General features: G+C 41.9%; 1 protein-coding gene across 5 annotated transcripts in view; it reads right to left on the reverse strand.

The window, feature by feature from the left end:
• Positions 1-22079, reverse strand: part of AZIN1 (antizyme inhibitor 1) — a 37932-nt gene extending 15853 nt beyond the window's left edge. For 2 of the 5 annotated variants that reach the window (XM_030794872.1, XM_030794870.1), the window contains exons 1-4: positions 21580-22079; positions 15733-15870; positions 7840-7985; positions 1398-1594 (exon numbers count right to left, since the gene is read on the reverse strand). In XM_030794872.1, coding sequence (XP_030650732.1) covers positions 1398-1499 — 102 coding nt within the window. In that variant the 5' untranslated portion in view covers positions 1500-1594; positions 7840-7985; positions 15733-15870; positions 21580-22079. Of the gene's footprint in view, positions 1-1397; positions 1595-7839; positions 7986-15732; positions 15871-21579 lie in introns of those variants that run through there. The other 3 variants (XM_030794871.1, XM_030794869.1, NM_001291477.1) reach the window with 2 other exon arrangements.
• Between the last annotated feature and the right edge of the window lie 260 nt (positions 22080-22339).

Consider the following 22339-nt stretch of genomic DNA (forward strand, 5'->3'; position numbering starts at 1 on the left):
ATATGATTCTGTGGAAGTTGACTCCTAGAGCAGCAGAGAGTACTCAGGATAAATTATCAAATTCTCAATGAACATACACAACCAAGATTATCTGAAAGTAAATTAATATCCACTGAAGAATACAACTGAGACCAGGCACAGTGGCTCACGCCTGTAATTCCAACACTCCGGGAGGCCAAGGCAGGCAGATCACATGTTGGTCAGGCGTTCAAGACCAGCCTGGCCAACATGGCAAAACCCCGTCTACTGAAAATACAAAAACAAGCCAGGTGCGGTGGCTCACGCCTGTAATCCCAGCCCTTTGGGAGGCCAAGGTGGGTGGATCACCTGAGGTCAGGAGTTCAAAACCAGTCTGGCCAACATGGTGAAACCCCGTCTCTACTAAAAATACAAAAAATTAGCTGGGCATGGTGGCAGGCGCCTGTAATCCCAGCTACTCGAAAGGCCAAGGCAGGAGAATCACTTGAACCCGGAAGGCGGAGGTTGCAGTGAGCCGAGATACTGCCATTGCACTCCAGCCTGGGCTACAGAGGTAGACTCCATCTCAAAAAACAAAAAAAACAAAAAAAACAAAAAAAAACTTAGCTGGGCATGGGGGCACACACCTGTAATCCCAGCTACTCGGGAGGCTGAGGCATAAGGATCCTCAATCAATTGCCTGAACCCAGGAGGCAGAGGTCGCAGTGAGCCGAGATCGTGCCACTGAACTCCAGCCTGGGCAACAGTGTAAGAATCCATCTCAAACAAGGAAGCAAAAGAAAAGAATTGAGGCCGGGCGCGGTGGCTCGTGCCTGTAATCCCAGCATTTCAGGAGGCTGAAGCGGGTAGATTACCTGAGGTCAGGAGTTCAAGACCAGCATGGTGAAACCTCGTCTCTACTAAAATACAAAAATTAGCCAGGTGTGGTGGTGTGCTCCTGTAATTCCAGCTACTTCAGGGGGCTGAGAGAGGGGAACTGCTTGAGCCCAGGAGGCGAGGGTTACATGTGAGCCAAGATCACACCACTGCACTCCAGCCTGGGCGACAGAGTGAGACTCGTCTCCAAAAAAAAAAAAAAAAAGAAAAGAAGAATATTGAGAAAAATGAGTAAGAAGCCATGTACTGATTAGAAGGTTGGATGGCATCACATCAACAGAATAAACAGAACATATGTGGGTGCCAGATGCCAAAAGGCATAGAAGGTAAAGGGCCATAGGGACGATTTTTAAATAATGTGGATTGGAAAGAAAAATGGATCACTACTCAAGGGGAATGGGTGTGGGGGAGGAAGGTCAAGTTAAATCAGATAGCATATGAACCAAGTACTTTTGATCAGATTACCATCTTGGAAATTAAAAAGCACTCATGTTTCAGAGCTTGGAAAATGACAAACACTGTATTTGAGAAATGGCACTTACCAGGGTATGTTCATAAACATAGTTATCAATAACATTTCCAAGGTTTGTTCCTTCATCCAACAGGCCAACGGAGTAGTTTGCATCATCAATAAATCCTTTCATCTCAGCCGTATTCCACAAAGCCGAAAGTCATAAACCAGGAAAGACAAGAGACGGGCCACCAAGCCTATGTCTGGGTCCTTAGAATATGCAACAAACTGTCAAAATATAAGTTATATAAAAGTCTGTATTATTTCAATAGACATAATGTACGAGTCAATGAAAGTGTGCTAAGTGCCTAATTTAGTGAGGAATTTATGCAATCATTTTACAATTTCAGAAACATCAGATTATTAATTTCCTTTAACGCCCATTTAAAAAAGCAAATACATGAATTAAAATACATTTACCCAAAAAGGTCAATATAATTTGAAGGGGTAACTCACATATATACACAATATATTACAAGCCTATATGGTCACCTTACTTACAGAGTTGCAGACCCAATCTGTATTATCTTGTTTTGTGCTCCTATAACACATATAATTTTACCCATTTTAAGAGTAAAGAAAGTTAGTGAAATAAGTATCTGCAGCCAAGAAATCAAAATACCAGTCTCAGCTTCCAATATACTGTCAGCCACGTAATAGCACTGCCAGGTAATTGCAGATAAATGTCTTATAAAGTCCTGGCCGGGCATGGTGGCCCATGCCTGTAATCCCAGCACTTTGGGAGGCCCAGGCCGGTAGACTGCTTGAGCCTAGGAGTTTGAGACCAGCCTGGACAACATAGCAAGACTCCATCTCTCCTAAAAAAAAAAAATTCCCAAGTAGGTGAAAGTAATAAAAATGGGTGAGAGTGGAGGGTGGTTTGAGGGAATAATCTGAAGCTTTGATACAGACTGCCTAGGCCTTACCTCAAGCTAAAACAGTACTAGCTATATCAAGTTACCAATGTTATGAGGTGAGTTGCTTTGGTGAAATCACTGGACTAGGAGTCAGAAGACCTGGTCCTGGCTATATCATTTAAGAGAATCTACATCAATTTCTCTAAACCTCAGTTAACTACCTTAATTATTTCTTCAATAGGTTGTTGTAAAAAAAAAAAAGCATATAAATTAAAAACATCTGTTTCAGTACTGGCTAGAATAGAGCTAAAATTAAGTTGTTAATTACCAGAAATGCAAAAATAACACAATTAGAAACTACATTTGTAAGTTAGGTATCTGTACATCCTGAGCCAGTTACTAAGAAATCTTATTTTTAAAAAGGCTTTAGGCTAAATCCTATCCCTCTCCAATCAAATCAATAAAATAAACCCGCCCACTCCCTGGGAGCAGTCATTGTCCTGAGGCAGCACATACTATACTGACATAAAGGTTTATCTTCTTTGTTGAACTTCACTGGTCTTTAGGTTACTTTAGGAAATAACTTCGACATAAATGAGATAAAACAGGTCCACCAGACAGGATACTACTCAATATCTGGTACTAATTTCTGGTTGCCACATTAATAATGGCCATTGACCAGCTGTCTGGGCAGCCTATTTTAAAACCTGCACATCCTTTCCTGTGTCCTTGATTCCTCCCACCACCACCCCCCACCCTCCCTAATGCCCCAAACTAGAGTTCACCCTTAGGTGATGGCCACTGTCCTGAAAGTATACTCCATTTCGATGGTTCTTAAATGTGTCAGCATTTTGGCTGCACCAAAACAGTCCTTAATAAGCTGTATTAGTCAAATTTCATGAAATACAAATACTCAGTTTTAACTTTTAAAACACTAACAGCTTCATTCCAAGAAGCCAACTACATTCAGTTCAACTCAGATCTTTCATGCCATATAGCACAGACTGAAAAGTTGAGGATGTTTTTATTTTACCAAGTTAATTGAGGCCTATCTAAATAGACCTAATACTTGTGCAGTGAAGTCAAATCACAGCCTGCACATTCTCTAAAGATTGTTATAACAGGACTGCTGTAAATCTGTGCCCAGAAAATAGACATTTTAGGCTAAGAATACATGTTTAAGCAATTTAAAGCACCAATTTTGGGGGGATATTCAACTGCGCACTAAGAACAATTAAAAAAATAAAGGTCACTCATTTAAAAAGATAAATATAAGAAAATAAGGTAGAAACTTCCTGTTAAGTTTAACATCACTAACCTTTTTGGCATAGCAGCCAGTTTTCACTTATCTTACTATTAATAAATGAAAAAATACGTAATCAAGACTTTTGGCCTAAATAAAATACTTTGAAATGGAAAAAAAAAAATAAGTAAATTGTGTCCTCACTTTATGTCAACAGCTTCTTGCAAACTGTGTCTTTTAAGTAAAAGAGATAAAATGAAACCATTTTTTTTCTTAACATTATAATGAAATGTTATTTGAGGGCTTGCTGTATGTCTTTTTGCTTAAAGTCGCAGTTTCCAAGGACTTACTGATGATGTTCAATGAGGACTTAATTGTACCTCAGTTGCTAAGTTTCTGGGCATAGTCTAATATATATGTAGTATTTAGTATTTACTTGAAAATCTTTGGTTATTGATTATAAACGACAACATGAAACTGCTGCCAAATACAGAAGGTCTAGCTGTTAAGTCAGGATAAGATAAATCTCCATTTCCTACAACCATAGTGTTCTTAGGAAGGGTAATTTTCCTTTAATAGTCAGAATCCTCAGTACTTATAAAAACATCAGGCCCACTGGATCAAGTCTTACTCGCTGACTACCTACATTCTTCAGAGCTTCTGCTATAGTAGTATGATGATGTGGATAAAGATATCTTCTCCCAAATATTTTCAAACCATATAATTTCATAGGTTCAACTCTGACTGCCTGCTAACTAGCTTAAATCTAACAGTAAACATGTTTATAGCAGTCTCCCAGCCTAAGTGTTTCATCTATTCAATATTAGTTCTCAACCCTTAAAACCACAATGACGGTATTATCTCCATTTATATACTGAGGAATAGAATAATTAAGTAGGTTAGCTCTAGAGGTACTCATGATCAAACTACATTTAAAACAATATGAAAACCCTGCTTCCCCAGCACCCCATCCCTATAAAACACAGGACTCCTTTTTTGGTAAATCCAACACAGTTCTCAGTCTCTTTAAAAGAACTTTATCATATCCACATAATCAACTAACCCCTTTCAGACATATGAACACTCATACTTGAAAAATGCTAAGTTTATTCACACTGGTATGAAAACATTATCACGCCTACTCATAGCCTTTCTTCACATGATGTCCCTTTTGCAGCAAATCCCCAACTCCACCCCAGGCAACCACTGACCAGCTTGTCACTATAAATTAGACTTTTATAGAAGCTAAATAATTTTAAACATCAACTGAAGGCTAAACCAAAACAGCTGACATATAGTGGCATTATCAATATAAATAAAAACAGTGAAAAACATGACCTCCTCTAAAGGAAAGATAAAATATTTGTGGAGTTGGCTATTCATCTTTGAAATGGAACTGTCACTTCAGAAGTAACAGCAGAGTTGTTAACCAAGTCCCAGCTGAGTGACAAAATCATTGTTGGAAAGATGAAATAAAATTCATTTGCTATATTGGCAGTACCTGACAAAATGGATTAAGGATCACCTGAATCCACAGATGCAGTACATTACACACTTGTTTTCTTTCGTTATACAGAGAACTACAATAAAGTAGTTGATTGAACCCAATACTTCGGGAAGCTGAGGCAGGATTTTGTGAGGCCAGAAGTTTGAGATCAGCCTGAGCAATATAGGGAGAACCCACCTCTTAAAAAAACAAAAACAAAAACAAAAACCAATAAAGCTCTAATGGAGGTTTATTTTCTTTGATGCTCTCTTGAAGGCTTTGAGATTGCTATAAATTCCTAGCCCAGAGAAACAAATGGACAAAAGACTTCACAACAAAGAGTGGGGAGTTCTTAAACTTAGGGGTGGTGGTAATTAACTCCTGGAAGTGTACTGAAAAAGTAGGCCAATTTTTCCCCCCACTTTTTTTTTTTTTTTTTTTTGAGAAAAGGTCTCACTGTTGTCACCCAGACTGGAGTGCAGTAGCATCACAGCCCACCAAAGCCTCAACCACTCAGGCGATCCTCCCACCACAGCCTTCAGTCCCATCTCCACTCAGTCAGTCCCTGTAGCTGAGACTACAGGCACATGCTACCATGTCCAGCTAATTTTTTTATTTTTTGTAGAGAACTCTTTGTTCATAGTGTCTCACTATATTGCCCCAGGCTGGTCTCAAGCTCCTGGCCTCAAGCAGTCCTCCCACCATGGCCTCCCACCATGGCCTCCCAAAGTGTTGCAATTACTGGCAAGAACCACTCTGTCCAGCTCTTTCACATTCTTAAAAGAAGCCCATAACTTTGATATGCAAGCAATCCAGATGTACAGTCATGCGTTGCATAACAACATTTTTGACAAGGATAGATCAAATATATGAAGGTGGTCTCATAATACCATATTTTTACTGTACCTTTTCTATGTTTAGATACACAGATACTTACCACTGTGTTACAACTGTCAACAGTATTCAGTACAGTAACTCAGTATACAGGATGGTAGCCTAGGAGCAGTAAGCTACACCATACAGCTTGGGTGTGTCGTAGGCTGTACTATCTAGGTTTCTGTATGTACACTATGATGTTCAAACAACCACAATGTCATCTAACGACACATTTCTCAGAATCTATCTCTGTCGTTAAGCTACCCATGCCTGTGAATGCAAAGCTCAACTATCAGCTATTGTTAAAGACTAAAAGGCCAAAAAAAAAGGTCAGTTCCTCAAAAGAATCTGTAAAACACAAACATCTTCACCAACAAGTTTTCTTTTTTTTGTTTTTCTCTTTATGGAGAATGGGGTCTCACTAATTGGCCAGGCTAGTCTCTAATTCTTGGGCTCAAGCTATCCTCCTGTCTCTGCCTCTCTTAAGTGCTGATATTACCAGTGTGAGCCACTATGCCTGGTCAAATTTTCTAATACATCTTGAGGCAACAAACTCTTTGTTCAAATGAAATGCCACTTGGAAACCCAGTATTTCCAACTGAAAAGGGAGAAGTAGGTGGGTGAGGTAGGTTGCTTGAGTCTTTCATATGTTGTGCCCCAATCTCACTGAAAGAGTCCTAAAAAAGCAGCTCAAATCATACCTCTGGGATCACTGCTTGCAGTTTTCTTAATATATTAGCAAAAATAGTTTACAGTTCCATTGTTAAAGAAAGAAAGGTTTATGTTGTGACATTTATACCTTACTGAAAGCACTAAGAAATATTTTGCCAAAACGTTTTCAGGAGGTATTAAAGTTAATTGGTGACAATATGTCAAACCAAAAGTCTTAAGACACAGCATGTTCTAGGGATCAAGCATGAAAGTAAGTGTGCATGTGTCGGGGGCGAGCAGTTTATACCTTACGCCAGATTCACTAAGTTAATCTACCTCAATCTTCAACACCACAGGGGGCTGGGCACAGTGTAATCCCAGCACTCTGGGAGGCCGAGGCAGGCGGATCACGAGGTCAAGAGATCGAGACCATCCTGGCCAACATGGTGAAACCCATCTCTACTAAAAATACAAAAATTAGCTGGGCGTGGTGGCGCACACCTGTAATCCCAGCTACTCTGGAGGAGGAGGCAGGAGAATTGCTTGAACCCAGGAGGTGGAGGTTACAGTGTGCTGAGATTAAGCCACAGCACTCCAGCAGGGCAACAGAGCGAGACTCCATCTCAAAACAAAAACAAAAAACAAACCCCCCACCCGCCCCCACAGGGACTCTTTCCAGGATGTCTCCATACTCTCCACTAAGAATGCAGACTCAAACCAAGGTGATATATCAAATATCTCCTTGCAATTCTGAGTGGAAATAATTCCCAAAAGAAACTGTACCACTTCTTCTGGCTTACAGATCAGAAACAGGACTGATTTACTGGCTGCAACACATTCTGGTGCTATTAGACCTTGAATTAGTTGTATTAAACTTGAAAAAAAAAAACAAAACTACTCCACGTAAATCTTAGATTCTCTTCATTAGAACTGAACAGCAAATCTATTTTTAATAAAAGCTCTGATGTCTAGTATTATCAATAGACACTAGAAGGTATTCTCTACTCACAAGCACTTTTAAGCTATTTTCAACCACCTTATTAACATACGGTTGAGAAAGCTCAGGTTATTTTACACTAATACAGTAGCGTATAACCACAATACTACTTTTATTAATAATTTCCTCTTAGACTCATAACTGAGAAGAAAAAATATGTAACATTCCTTATTCACACCTTCATATTGGTGTTTTTTGTTAATACATTTTTCCATGAAGAGCTGCCAGAAGAAACAAAAGGCTCCGAAGAACCACACACTGCTCCCTGGAGCCTTTCATGAGGCCGCTGAGTCCTCATGTTCACCGACAGGGTAGCTCCAAGAGTAGTGGCTGCAGCAGTTGGGCACTTGCCTTGTTACACACCTGCTACAAAGGCTTCTACAGTTGATTGTACTTCAGAAGAAACTGATACATCTCTCAAATAATCACAAGATAATTCTGGCAGCAACAGCCCACTTGACACCAAGCTGGATGAATATGAGTCTTGGATTTCTGAAGTGAAGACCTCCCTGGAAGTAGAACAGGGAGAGCTGAAAGGTTGAGAATACTGTTTCAGAGATACCTAAGCAGGAAACCCAACCTTAATACATCAACCATTGTTCTAAAAGGATTTTTACTCATTAAAAATGAGAAAAGATATTCTGAAATTTATTTACTGTTACTCTGAAGATGCCTAAGCGCATTTCTACTTTTATTTTTACATAGGCACTTGATGACTTAGCACCCAGCTCACAGCTTTAAAAATACACAATGTTGCTTAAGTACCTTCTGCATTCTACCTATAACAGAAAATGTTACTTACCACATGGAATACCTTTAAAAGTAATTGACCAGAAGAGCACTAGAAGCTTCTAAAGAATGACATCTACTATAGATATGAGACCTTGAGTAGGTCTGAACCATTACAAAAGAATTCCAGGAAGTTACATACTGAAACTGGTAGGAAATCCTATAAATTTAGTGATCATAAGATCAGGTAAACTTCTGCCACCCTGGACCCCAAAATAAGTGATAAGACAATAACAACAGCCTACATCGAGTACTCAGGATAAATCAGGACAAGGCTTGCTTCAATAAGAAAGCCAGTAATCACAATGCATACCCCTAAAATTATTTTTCAGGTGATGAGGTTGAAAAAACTGAGCAACCCTAGAGGAAGAAGACTAAAGGTGACTGCTAAAGAATTATTTTAAAAGAGAAGAACAAGAATGAATAGGAAATATATAATGGGGCAAAAAATCCCAAAGGTTATAAGCCCAACAGGCTAAGTTTGAAGTGCCTGTGTAAAGACTGCCCAATGAACTGCCTCACCATAAATATTAAAATGTAGCTTAATGAGAAAACGAAATACACAATTCTCACAGCAATATTATTTTTGCATGTGGAATTAACACAATTAGACTCCCTTAAAAATGTCTTGACTATTCAATGGGAAGACTAAATTTTTTTTCCAGAGAAAATGTGTGTGTACTAAAGTGCGTGTGTACCTGCACACGAGTGAAATATTTATATCCCTTTTGGCAATTAAGATGTGACAACATTAAAGATGACTATTACAATACAACATGAAGTACACAATCATATTAATTTCAAGTTTTCTAGCTTTCCTGGTTACAATTAAGCATAGCGAATAATCCTTTAAAGAGACACTCTATTTTGGTTACCTTAAGGCAGAGCTCATTGCCTGCCTGTCCACTGCTCACCCAAGGAAAACATATAGAATACATGTGCAATACAGTAATTGCAAGCAAGACCAAGTTAAGCAGGTTATTAAGAAATAAGATGCTGGCCAGGCATGGTGGCTCACACCTGTAATCCCAGCACTTTGGGAGGCTGAGGCCAGTGGATCATGAGATCAGGAGTTCCAGACCAGCCTGGCCAAGATGGTGAAACCCTGTCTCTACTAAAAATTCAAAAATTAGCCGGGTGCGGTGGCAGGCACCTGTAATCCCAGCTACTTGGGAGGCTGAGGCAGGAGAATCGCTTGAACCCGGGAGGTGGAGGTTGCAGTGGGCCAAGATCATGCCACTGCACTCTAACCTGGGTAACAGAGCAAGATTGTCTCAAAAAAAAAAAAAAAAGAAAGAAATAAGATGCAATACCTCAGAGGCCCCCGTACATCTCCCTTAGAATTTGTTTAGACCTTCTCTAATCATCATTCCTTTGTTACTTAATAGTTTTATTCTTCTATGTGACCCTAAAACAGTGTTGGGCAATGTGGTACTTTTACATTCTGGTACTAGAGTCCTTATTCCACTGACTGGCAGTTTAAGTAGCACTGATCTAGGGACTACAGTCTATATCTGGGACTGGTACTGCTAGATTGTTAGTGGCAAACAGTTTTCAAGTCTTTTGCTCATTTTCTTGTTTTTGCCTTTTATTTATCTGAAGGAGCTCTTCATGAATTTAGGATAGCAAATCTCTCATTAGGAGGATTATTTCTGGGGGATTGTTTTGTTGGAATTTCCATGTTGAACATACCAGGATAACCCCATCCTACCTTTGATCATGCCAAACATAACATGTTCATGCTGAACCTACATGAGCTAAGAAGATACCATACTTGTTGAGGAAATCTTTGCAAACTGGGCATCAGAGGATCCTTGCAGTAAAGAGCAAGAAGCAGATAAAAGGTAATCTGAAGTCAACATAAGGCTCATATTGCAAAGCACGGTGGCTCACGCCTGTAATCCCAGCACTTTGGGAGGCCAAGGAGGGCAGATCACCTGAGGTCAGGAGTTCGAGACCAGCCTGACCAACATGGCGAAACCTTGTCTCTACTAAAAATACAAAATTAGCTGGGCATGGTGGTGTGCGCCTGTAATTCCAGCTACTTGGGAGGCTGAGGCAGGAGAATCGCTTCAACTAAGGAGGCAGAGGTTGCAGTGAGACTGCACCACTGCACTCCAGCCTGGGCAACAAAACTGAAACTCCATCTCAAAAAAATGATAATAAAAAAAATTTTTTTTAAATACAAAAATTAGCAGGGCGAGGTGGCGTGCACACCATGGCTGGACCTCATGATGGCTGGCTATGGCCTGGGCAGGTTGAACCTGACTATCCTAATCCCTGTAACCCAGTATGCTACACAGTATTTTCTACTCATGCATAATGTAAAAAACAGTGGATTAACGAAAAGGAGAGCTAAATATCTGCTTTAGTTAACTTGTGACAAAATGCTTGATTTGACTGGGCATGGATGTCCCTGGAATGGAGGAAGGACAAAATATCTGTGCTCCCTGGGGCTTCACCAGTATGTAAGCACTTCACTTGGAAGAGTCTCCTTAGGCTTATCTGAACAATGGCCAGTCTAGAACAGTAGCCTACCATACACTAGATTTTAAGTTTACAAGCCTTTCTCTTATACGCAATATCTCATTTATTCTAATGGAAGTTAAATATCGCAAAAGGGATTGGTTTACCCGGGGTGGGGTGTGGGGAGACCCAAACTGGAAAACTCTGAAACAAGATCAGGTTGGGTGAAGACTGTGATGGAACACACAGATTGATAGTCAGTATTAATTTTCTCAGCTAAACTAACCTCTGTAATAAATGCAAAAGCCATTTATCCCATTTAAAAACTGGTCTATGGTCGGGCGCAGTGGCGCATGCCTGTAATCCCAGAACTTTGGGAGGCCAAGGAAGGCAGATCACGAGGTCAGGAGTTCAAGACAAGTCCGACCAACATGGTGAAACCCTGTCTCTACTACAAATACAAAATTAGTCGGGCATGGTGGCGCATGCCTATAATACCAGCTACTCAGGACGCTGAGGCAGGAGAATCGATGGAACCCGGGAGGTGGAGTTTGCAGTGAGCTGAAATTGCGCCACTGCACTCTAGCCTCGGCAACAAGAGCAAAACTCCGTCTCAAAAAAGAAAGAAAAAACTGGTCTACATTGCTTTCCAATCTTTTTGACCTTCCTAAAAAAAAATGCTAAATTTGCTCAAAGCAAGAAATACCATGTCTCTAAAACCTTGTTTAGCCATTAATATGCTAGTATTCACATTGTGCTTTTACAGAATATTTTTCTGCTACTTTACACAAGCACTGACACACCACTGACTCTACTTTATGTATGCCAAGTGGATATACGGACTGTGTATTTCAACGATAGTGGTTTTACTCATCTTTTTGGTCAAAGAGTATCAACCGCCATTAATGAATGTTCTGTTATATTTGCTCATATCACAGTATCCTTAAAGTGATCCTTAAAGTACCAAATATCATCTGCGAGAAATTAAATTGGGGGGTGGGGGGAGAAAAGAAAAAAAGTACCAAATACCAAAACTAAAATTTTCCCCTTTCTCTGCAATCAGGGTCAACAACCTCCCTTTCCTTTGAGACAGTCTTGCACTTTCTCCTAGGCTGCAGTGCGGTGGCACCATCTTGGCTTACTGCAACTTCCGCCTCCCGGGTTCAAGCAGGCCTCAGCCTCCCTAGTAGCTGGGATTACAGGCGTGCACCACCATGCCCAACTAATTTATTTTTGTATTTTTAGTAGAGACAAGGTTTCACCATATTGGCCAGGCTGGTCTCAAACTCCTGACTTCAGATGATCCGCCGGCCTCAGCCTCCCAAAGTGCTGGGATTATAGGTGTGAGGCACCGCACCCAGCGACAACCTCCCCTTTCTACTGACAACTAACAGTGAAACATGAGGAAGGAGTACTATCAAATTCGTAAAAAACATCTTTCCAGCCAGGCGGGGTGGCTCATGCCTATAATCCCAGCATTTTGGGAGGCGAGGGGGGCGGATCACCTGAGGTCTGGAGTTCAAGACCAGCCTGGCCACATGGTGAAACCCATTTCTACAAAGACACAAAATTTAGCCAGGCATAATGGTGGGTGCCTGTAATCCCCAACTACTCGGGAGGCTGAGGTGGAAGAATCACTTGAACCAGGGTGGCGGAGGTCGCAGTGAGCCAAGATTGCGCCACTGCACTCCAGCCTGGGCGAAAGAAGGCGACTCTGTCTCAAAAAAAAAAAAAAAAAAAATCTTTCCTAGTTAAAATAATCCTAATTAGGTAGCGAGCTCCTACTAAGGCATGTGTAAATACTAAAGATTAGGATATAAAATGTGAATATTTAAAATGCTGATGTTCTTCTGAAGTTCCTACATGAATATATAGAGCCGACAAATGACAACCAGGTAAAAAACATTTTTTAAAGCAAACTTGTTAAGAGTCCATTTAAGCAAATCAATTAACTGAATCCCTTTTCCATACTGCAGAACATTAAAGGGTTGATAATGAATCTGACCTCATCACTGGATCCACTATGAGAAGCAAACTTAGCTTTTGAAGTTTTAAAATATTTTCCATTAGGCTAATTCATTAATTATAATTGAACCTACAACCAAAATAAATAGAAAAGTAGCCCACTGGAAAACCTTTATTCCAGCATCAAGATCTTTTTTTGTTTTTTGAGACAGAGTTTCGTTCTTGTAGCCTAGGCTGAAGTGCAATGGCACGATCTCGGCTCACTGCAACCTCTGCCTCCCAGATTCAAGTGATTCTCCTGCCTCAGCCTCCCGAGTAGTTGGCATTACAGGCGCCTGCCACAACGCTCGACTAATTTTGTATTTTTTTTAGTAGAGACGGGGTTTCATAACGTTGGCCAAGCTGGTCTTGAACTCCTGACCTCATGTAATCCACCCGCCTTGGCCTCCCAAAGTGCTGGGATTACAGGTGTGAGCCACCTCACCTGGCCTAGGGGATTTCTTAAAAAGCTTGCAAAAACTTTTTCACAATTAGGGGCCCATTAATCTTTGATATTGACCTTAAAATATTTTGTTAAGATATTTTTACAGTGTTCACATACTACATCATACACACATTCTGAATTATGAAAGAAAAGGATTATGTAAGCAACTTCCAAAGTTTCCAGATACTTAGTTCATTCCATCAAAATTCAGGTGGTTGATTTAAAACCTAACTCTGAAGCCAATTCTGGATCTCAGACTACTTGCACGGGAATCCTAGTGGACCAGTTCAAGTAGAGTTCATATAGCTACATGCTTTGCAATGCTATGGGCCAAATAATTTCCATGAAGTCTGTTTTAACTCCTTTTAATGGTTTTCAAATAATATTGTTGATCTACAGAAAATTAACCCCAGGATTTCGGTGTCTAATAGAGCAAACTGTTATTGATTTGTAAGGATAACACATTTCTGGAATGCAGAATTTTCTCTTGCCAATTTTACAAATTCTAGTTAAGAAACCTTTGGGACCAGGTATCTTTGTAAATTCAGAATTTTCCAGATTTTTGAACAATAATGTAGTACACATACTTTACATATGTTATGTAACACTCTTCAGGAGAATGAGTCAGCACCCTGCAACCACAATATTTCTGAAGCAAAATTTAGGGATATTAACACTAAATGGGATAAGTAAAGACAAAAATAGCCTCAAATCAGCACAGATTCAGGTCAAGTTTTTTTTTTTTTTCCCCAAATCAGTTAAGGTCACATCAAGGAAGCTATAAAAAAAATTTTTTTAAAGACTTTTTGGATTTCAGAATACTATGAAAATGGGATTGTGGTCCTGTAAGCTTTATAGCAAATCATCAAATACTAGACATGCAAAATGAGAAGATTACATGTGAATATTTAAAGAAGTTATATTTGTTTGACATAATATGCATTGTACCTGGGCATAATAAAGTTAAAAGCCAGTTACTCTGGCTGCCAGAACCTGCAGAATAAATAATCTTTAGCTTCTATCTGCTCCTATTCCCTCCTACCCAAAAAGAGGGAGACGCTAGACTTTCTGAATCCTACATTATTAATCTAAAGACTACTTTTCCCTGATTTTGCAGAATCATTCAGCTCACTGACAACGGTCTCTCAAGTTTCTAAGAGGAAATACCAGTAGAAATATTAACTATAATGCAAGGTAACTTTTCTTTAAAGCAAGAAACATGAATTAAAAGAAGGATTATCTTTTATTACGGTCTTCCTCAAAAGACGACGCTTGTTCTTAAATTTCTGCCTTAGAATGGATTCACAACTATGATGTTAACTTTAACAGACTGCACCACCCAAAAACGTTTTAAATCTCCAAGCCAACTTGGGAGAAAAACATCAGGTATGTTGCAAATAGAACAGATGGACTAACAAAAATTAGGCAACTGACTTAGTATTGAAATGGCAATGACCCTGCTTCTCTTTAATGTGCACACAAGCCACCTGGATATAGACTTTGATTCAGGTTTGGGTGAGGCTGAGATTCTGTATTTCTGTTCTAGGTGAGGATGCTAATGCAATTCATCCGAAGACTACACTGCATTAACGAAGGATAGTAATACACTCAAAAACAGATATTATGCCAGTTTAAGACAAAAAGAACTGTTCCAGCCCAACACTATGTTATAGCTGGGATTCAAAACACACACATTTGCTCAAATTTACACAGGCAGGAGAAAGCCAGTAGAGGAAACCCTCTAGTTAACATTCTAAGTCAAAGCTTTCAAGAAATCTTACTATTTAAACTGTGTTTCCTTCTCTTTAGCCTTAAAAACCTGAGTCTAAAATTCTAATTTGTATTAACATCAAATGTTTGCTTACAGCAAACATTTTTATCGAATAGGGATCTGTTTAACAAGATCAGATTAAACAAACACTAAAACTGATACCTTCAGCTTTCCTGAAAACTTACCTCCAAGTCTCTGACCAAACTTAAAAACACTTAAATCTTAAGAACAAAATCTGAATTTCAGTAACAATAAGTCTATACACCACAAAATTTTTAAATGAATCCACACAAATCTAGCAGCGTTAAATATATATATTTTAATACCACACATATTTTAATACCATATACATATTTAGATATATATATAAATTTAGATATATATATAGTATCTCTATCTATCTCTATCATCTTTCAGCAAGTCCTCTAAAAACAATCAGTTGTTCCTACCAGCTGAGTAGCAAAAATCATTTCACTAAGTTAAATGGTTGAATGATGTGATAAACTACACCTTAAATCCCAAAAGCCCTCTTCAATGTATATTTTCTAAGTTATGCATTCAAGATAAAGTTTTAAATGATCCAGTCATTGGTAAACAATGCACACAACTAAATCAGTCAAGTCTGTAACCAGTAACTGTCATATCTCTATTTCAGAAATTTAAAAGTCACTGCACTTTAAGAGGTAAATGCAATTTCAAATCTGAAAAACACTAAGCAAGGCAGCACTCTTCCTTCGGTTTTAGAGACCTCCTCCTCGCCAACAAATGTGCAAATACTTACATGGACAAGTTGGGAGATGGAACCCCCCTATCATCAGCTAGGTTCCCAAGGTGGCTCAGCGTTGAAGTCGAACTGCTCTCTATACAGCACTTCTCCTAGGCCCTCTGGGTAGTTGTATACTTGGTCAGAAAGTTCGCCCTTAAAGAAGGAAATAAAAGTAGCAGAAGACAGTCCTATGTTAAAAAAAAATGTTTAGGCTGACTTAAACATGAACTGTAGAATACGTGTTCATTTTATAACAATGTTTCATTAAAGTCACATTACACAAGTGATATTTTCAAAGGGTTTACCACAGTACCAAGTACTTTATGCAGTAAACATTTCCAAGCTGCTGTATAAAATTCACAGAACTTGACGTCATAGCCATCTTACCAGTTGTTTTTATTTGCCTACTCAAGAGTTACCAGCCTTCATTTTTGAAGATGAAAACTTTATTTTTGCTTTTATTTGTCCTCTGAAACTCCACATTTTTAAGTGGTCCAGAATTTAAAAAATTCCAAGTACCCTCACCAACCTAGTGTACATGCAAGACTTTATATGAATAATGTACTAGCATGACCTAATAGTTTGGAACCACCCAGAACACTCTTTTACTCCTCAAATACTTCTTTGCCTTTTACATTTTAAATGTAAAATTCCACCACAATACCAAAAGATTTTATGACTTAGCTAATGCATTATATATGTATCTAAAATAACTTTTGAAAAACATAAAATAACTTGAGAACTTCCTTATAATATTAAGCAACTAATCTCTTAAGATTTATCTTCTCATATCTAACCTATTTGGACATAATTCATTCTATTATCACCAGTAACAAATCAAGGTGATAAGTGCACAGCACACTATACAACATGCTAGGTGAGTTTTAGACATTGTTACCACTCATCACCTCTAAGCTAAAATGATATACCTATGTTTCTAATTATAATTCAGTGGTTACTGTTTTTAAGTAATATAATTTGACGGTATTTGCTAGAAAGGGGTGGTAAGAAGGAAGCCAGAAAACCAGAAATTATAAAGTCAAGAGTTGGAGGGATTTCAGAAGCACTGTAGGCATACCTAAAGTGTATCTCACCAGGATCAAGGCACTCCTGGTGGAGGCAAAATGTTTCATCTATCTAGGAGGAGCTGATCACATGCTCAATGAATGACATTTATGGATGATGAGGAAAGAACTCCTACAAACATGCAATGATGATAACAATCTTACATTAGATTCCAAATAATGTACCACTCCATAACATTCTGATTCTTTCAACACCAACATAATTTTCTAAATAAATAAAAAGTTGAGTCATGCTGGGGACAGATCATTCTCAATTATCCTAAGGAATAGGATCAGATACCCTGGGTAAGACATTATTCATCTTTTCCTCAATATATATATCCACAGCTATTTTGCTGCTTAATGCAACCCAAGAGCAATGATGTGAAACATTAAGGACATTAAACGTCAGACATTCCAGAATGTTCCTCAGTGAGAACCCTACAACATTTCCATTTAACAAAAAGATACTAGTAGGGAAGGAAGGCTCTAGAATTTGAAAGGCATTTTTAAATACAAAAAATAGGGCTAGGCGCAGTGGCTCTGAGCCAGCGGATCACTTGAGGCCAAGAGTTCAAGATCAGTCTGGTCAACATAGTGAAATCTCATCTTCTACTAAAAATACAAAAATCAGCTGGGCGTGGTGGTGCACACCTGTAATCCCAGCTACTCAGGAGCCTGAGGCACAAGAATTGCTTGAACTCAAGAGGCGGAGGTTGCAGTGAGCCGAGATTGTGCCACTGTACTCCAGCCCAGGAAACAGAGGGAGACCCTGTCTCCAAAAAAACAAAGGAAGAGAAGAAAAAATGAGCCAGATGTGACAGTATGCACCTATAGTCTCAGCTACTGAGGAGGCTAAGGCAGGAGGACTGCTTGAGCCCAGGAGTTTGAGTCCAGCCTGGGCAACACAGCAAGACCCAAAAAGTGCATAGGATAAGCACTACTTATAAACACAACATACGGGCTAGATAAGCACTTCTTATAAGCACTTACATACAGGATAGATAGAATGTTTATCCGGACAGTTAGGATAAAAAAGCATGAAGAAGGACTTGTTAAATGGAAATGCGGAGAAAAGGCAGTATGGAAAAAAAATAAATTATTTTCACTTAGAATGGTGTACGTAAACTCTGCAAATTCTCTAACACCTTAGAGAATAGCACAGAGAGGGCTCAGTTGGTCAGTAAGAAACAAGAAACATTTTATGTAATTTATTTTATTTTATTTTTTTGAGACAGAGTCTCGCTCTGTCACCCAGGCTGGAGTGCAGTGGCGCGATCTTGGCTCACTGCAACCTCTGCCTCTCAGATTCAAGCAATTCTCCTGCCTCAGCCTCCCGAGTAGCTGGGATTACAGGCATGTGCCACCATGCCCGGCTAATTTTTTTGTATTTTTAGTAGAGATGGGGTTTCACCATATTGGCCAGGCTGGTCTCGAACTCCTGACCTTGAGATCCACCCACCTCGACCTCCCAAAGTGCTGGGATTACAGGCGTGAGCCACTGCATCCGGCCTATTTTCTTAAAAAATAGAGACGGGGTCTCACCATGTTGCTCAAGCTGGTCTTGAATTCCTGAGCTCAAGTGATCCGCCTGCATCAGCCTTCCAAAGTGCTGGGATTACAGGTGCAAACCACTGTGCCCAACTACAAAAACTTTCTATCACTTTGACAGTAACTATTCCAAACTTAGTATCTCAAAATTATCAGTACGTCTCTGAAAACACAATGCCTTTACCAATGATTTTTAAAATTGTTCTGTGGTATTCTTTGTAAAAACTCCAAACCCCAGTCTGATCATGAGAAAAACATCAGGTAAACCCTAAGTTTAGGGGAGGGGAGTATTCTACCAGATATCTGGCAGCACTTTTCTAGACTGTGATGGTAATGAAAAACAAGACTGAGAAACTGTCACAGACCAAAGAAAACTGGGAAGACATGACAACTAAATACAATGTGGTAACTTGGATTCTGGAACAGAAAAAAGACATTAAAGAAAAACTGGCGAAATCCAAATAAAAGTCCCAAACGTTTCATAGTGCCAAAGTCAGTTTCTTAGTTTTAACAAATGTACTGTAATAACGTAAGATGTTACTAATAACTGGGTGAGAAGTATGCAGAAACTGTATCTTTGCAACTTTGCTGCGCAACTAAGATACTCCAAAATAAAGTTTGTTTTATTTATTATTATTATTATTTTTTTTTGAGATTAAGCCCCTCTGCTCTTGTCCCCCAGGCTGGAGTGCCGTGGTGCGATCTCAGCTCCCTGCAACCTCTGCCTCCCGAGGAGCTGGGATTACAGGCCCCAGCCACTACGCCCGGCTAATTTTTGTATTTTTAGTAGAGATGGAGTTTCAGCATGTTGGCCAGGCTGGTCTCGAACTCCTGACCTCAGGCGATCCACCCGCCTCGGCCTCCCAAAGTGCTGGGATTACAGGCGTGAGCCACCGCGCCCAGCCTAATAAAGTTAATTTTTAGAAAAACCAACCAAGGGATAGTCACCTAATGGGCTACTACTCAGCAACACAAATAATCCACTGATAATCTACAGATAAAGACAACAGGGATGAATATTAAAAATGTGCTGAGTTAAAAGAAGCCTTTTATACCAAAGAATGCATACTGTATGATTCCATTCATGTGGAAATTCTGGAATAGACGAAAACAATCTATGGGTTTAAAAAAAAAAAAATCAAGATCAGCCGGGCGCAGTGGCTCACGCTTGTGATGCCAGCACTTTGGGAGGCCGAGATGGGCGGATCATGAGATCAGGAGTTCCAGACCAGCCTGGCCAACACAGTGAAACCCCGTTTCTACTAAAAAATACAAAAATTAGCTGGGCGTGGTGGGCGCCTGTAATCCCAGCTACTCGGGAGGCTGAGGAAGGAGAATCGCTTGAACCTGGGAGGCGGAGGTTTTGCATTGAGCCGAGATTGTGCCACTGCACTCCAGCCTGGGCGACAGAGCTAGACTCCATCTCAAAAACAGCAAAACAAACAAACAAACAAAAAAAACAACCAAGATCGTGGTTGGCTCTGTGGTGACTGGGAGACGATTTGAAAGGACAAGAAAAAACTTTTGAGGGTGATGGCGATGTTCTACAACTTGACAAAAGATTTAGGTTCCACACCTGTATTTTTGTCAAAGTTCATCAAATTGCATACTTAAGATTTGTGGGTTTATACTGATGTGAATTTTACCCTCTAAGATTTAAAAAACAGTAAGCGGTACTGAGCTCTATTTAATATGCACATACTAAAGTTGGAGGGGTCTCCAACTTTACTTTGAAATGCATGGACAAATAAGGCAAAATGTTAATTGCAGAATCTAGGTGGAAGTATAACTCTTTTTCACCTTCTGTTTGAAAATGTATGTAATAAAACCTTGGGGGAGAAAGGCACTGACTACTCGACCTCACTTATCACCACCGATAATCATTTTCTTTTGGAGTCTTTCCTAAACTCCTTGGGGCTTATTTCTCTTCATGATCAGCATCTGCACGCTCTCGTATATGTAAAAGAAATTAATGAATTATGAGGGCCTTTCTAGACAATCATGAGCCATGTTTCTGCCAACCCTTGCTGTATTTGATATGCTTTGATGTACTTCTACTTTGTGCTTTGATGTACCTCTACATCAACCTTCGCTGAGCACAAGGCAATTCCCCCTCCTTTGAGTCCTTAGATTCCCACCCAGTCTGGGAATTCACGACAGAAACACGACGGGACACAGAACTAGTATAACCAAGATGCCACCACAAAATTCAGTTAAACGTGCTGAAACATGGGGGCGGTAAACTGTGTCCCCGACTGTTTCGGGTTTCTGAACCAGCAGCTTAGTCTATGAAACACACCTTCAGGATAGATACCGTGTAAGGGTTAGAACATGTCACCACCAACAACTGTTGGCAGTCAAGACAGTAGTTGATAAGCCACCCGTCTACCAATCTCCCTCTTTCTGCCCAGGAACCATGGCGCGGACGGAAAAACGAAGCCATGGTGACTAATCCTCAGGCTCCAGGAGGTGACTGGGGTGAGTGAAGGCGACTTGACCCAATCAGGAGCGCCGCAGGGGCGGAGCAGCAGCCTCGAGGCTTCCAGAAGTGGCCAAAGGCCTCTCGCTCGCTACCTGACACCGGGGCTTCCCTGCCGCCAGGCCCCAAGTGGCGTCAACTTTCCTCCACCAGAGGGGGACCGCGCTCCCCGCGCCCCCCAGGAATCCGACTTCCTCCGCAGCTGTCACCAGAGGCCGGCGCGGGGCCCGCCCCGCTCCATTCATAACCAGGACCCCAGGCGTTGCAGCCCACAGCGCCGCCCGCCCGCCTGGCTTCGGGAAGCAAAGGTGGCGGAGGCGCAGCGCGGGGTAGGGGCTGCGGGACCCTGGCCCCTGAGGGCTGCAGCCGGGCCCCCTCCCCGGAAACAGCAATGCACCACGGGAGAGGGGTGGGGGCCGCACGCCGCCAGGAGGGGACGGCGACCCCCGGCGGCGAGACCCCCGCGCGCGCCCCCACTGGCACACGCCCCCTCGCCCCAACCGCTGCGGCTCCGGCTCCGCCGAGCGTCCAGCAGCCGCCCGAATGTCCCGAAGCGCGGCCCGCCGCCCAGCCCCGCCACCGCCGCCGCCGCCGGGGGCACAGACAGCCGCCACACATGCCGCCGCCGCCATGTTCGAGGCGGCCGGCCGCGGGGCGCTGCAGGGACGTCTTAAGGGCGGCGGGGCCCAGCCGGAGCCGCCCAGCCGGAGCCCCCCGAGGCCAGCCCCGCGTCCTGGTCCCTCCCGCGCCCCTCGGCTCGGTACTCACGTGAGATAACGGCCCAAAGAGTCGGGTAAAGCGTCTTCTCTTTTTCGGCGGAATTTTTAAAGAGGGATGTGGTTACCTTGAGCAGAAATACCCAAGGCGGCCTGGGCCATAGGCTGCGGGAACGACTTGGGGGTAAAAGCGCGGCACCGACACCAGCTGTGTGCAGCAGTGGCGGCGGCGGCCGAAGGAGAAATAGAACAGCGCAGGCAAAAGAAGAAAGGCGCGGGCTGGGTGGGAAAAGGATTCGGACTCGTCACACTGCAGAGCAGCAGAGCGAGAAAGGATGAGAAGAGGCAGAGAAGGCGACGGCAGGAGAGAAAAGGAAAAGCTGCGGCCGCGATCAGAGCCTGAAAGTGTGAGAAGGCGGCGCCAGCGACGCCAGTATTTATATTAGGGGGAGTGGCCTGGTGACATCACAGCTGGCCGGGCAGCCGCGCGAGCGGGGCGGAGCCCGGCTGCAGCCCTGAGAAAAGGGAGGGGGACGGAAGAGGAAGGAGGACTGAGCCCGGGAGAGAGAGGGGAGGGGGTGGTGCGCGACCGGGTCATGCAGGTGCAGGCTGGCCGGTCGCTTCCCGCCCTCCCGCCACCCGCAGCTCCCCAGCAGGCGGAGGGCGGCCGCGCGGGTGTGGGCCGGGAGAAGGAGGCGGCTCGGCTGGAGCGCGCCGTCCGCCCGACCCCCGCCGCCTCTCGGGCGCCTGCGCTCACGCTGTGGGGCCCAGCGCATTGTGAGCCGGGTCGGGCTCCAAGCTGGCAGCGTCTG

Source organism: Nomascus leucogenys, chromosome 16, assembly GCF_006542625.1.
Source record: "Nomascus leucogenys isolate Asia chromosome 16, Asia_NLE_v1, whole genome shotgun sequence".
Lineage (NCBI taxonomy): Eukaryota > Metazoa > Chordata > Mammalia > Primates > Hylobatidae > Nomascus > Nomascus leucogenys.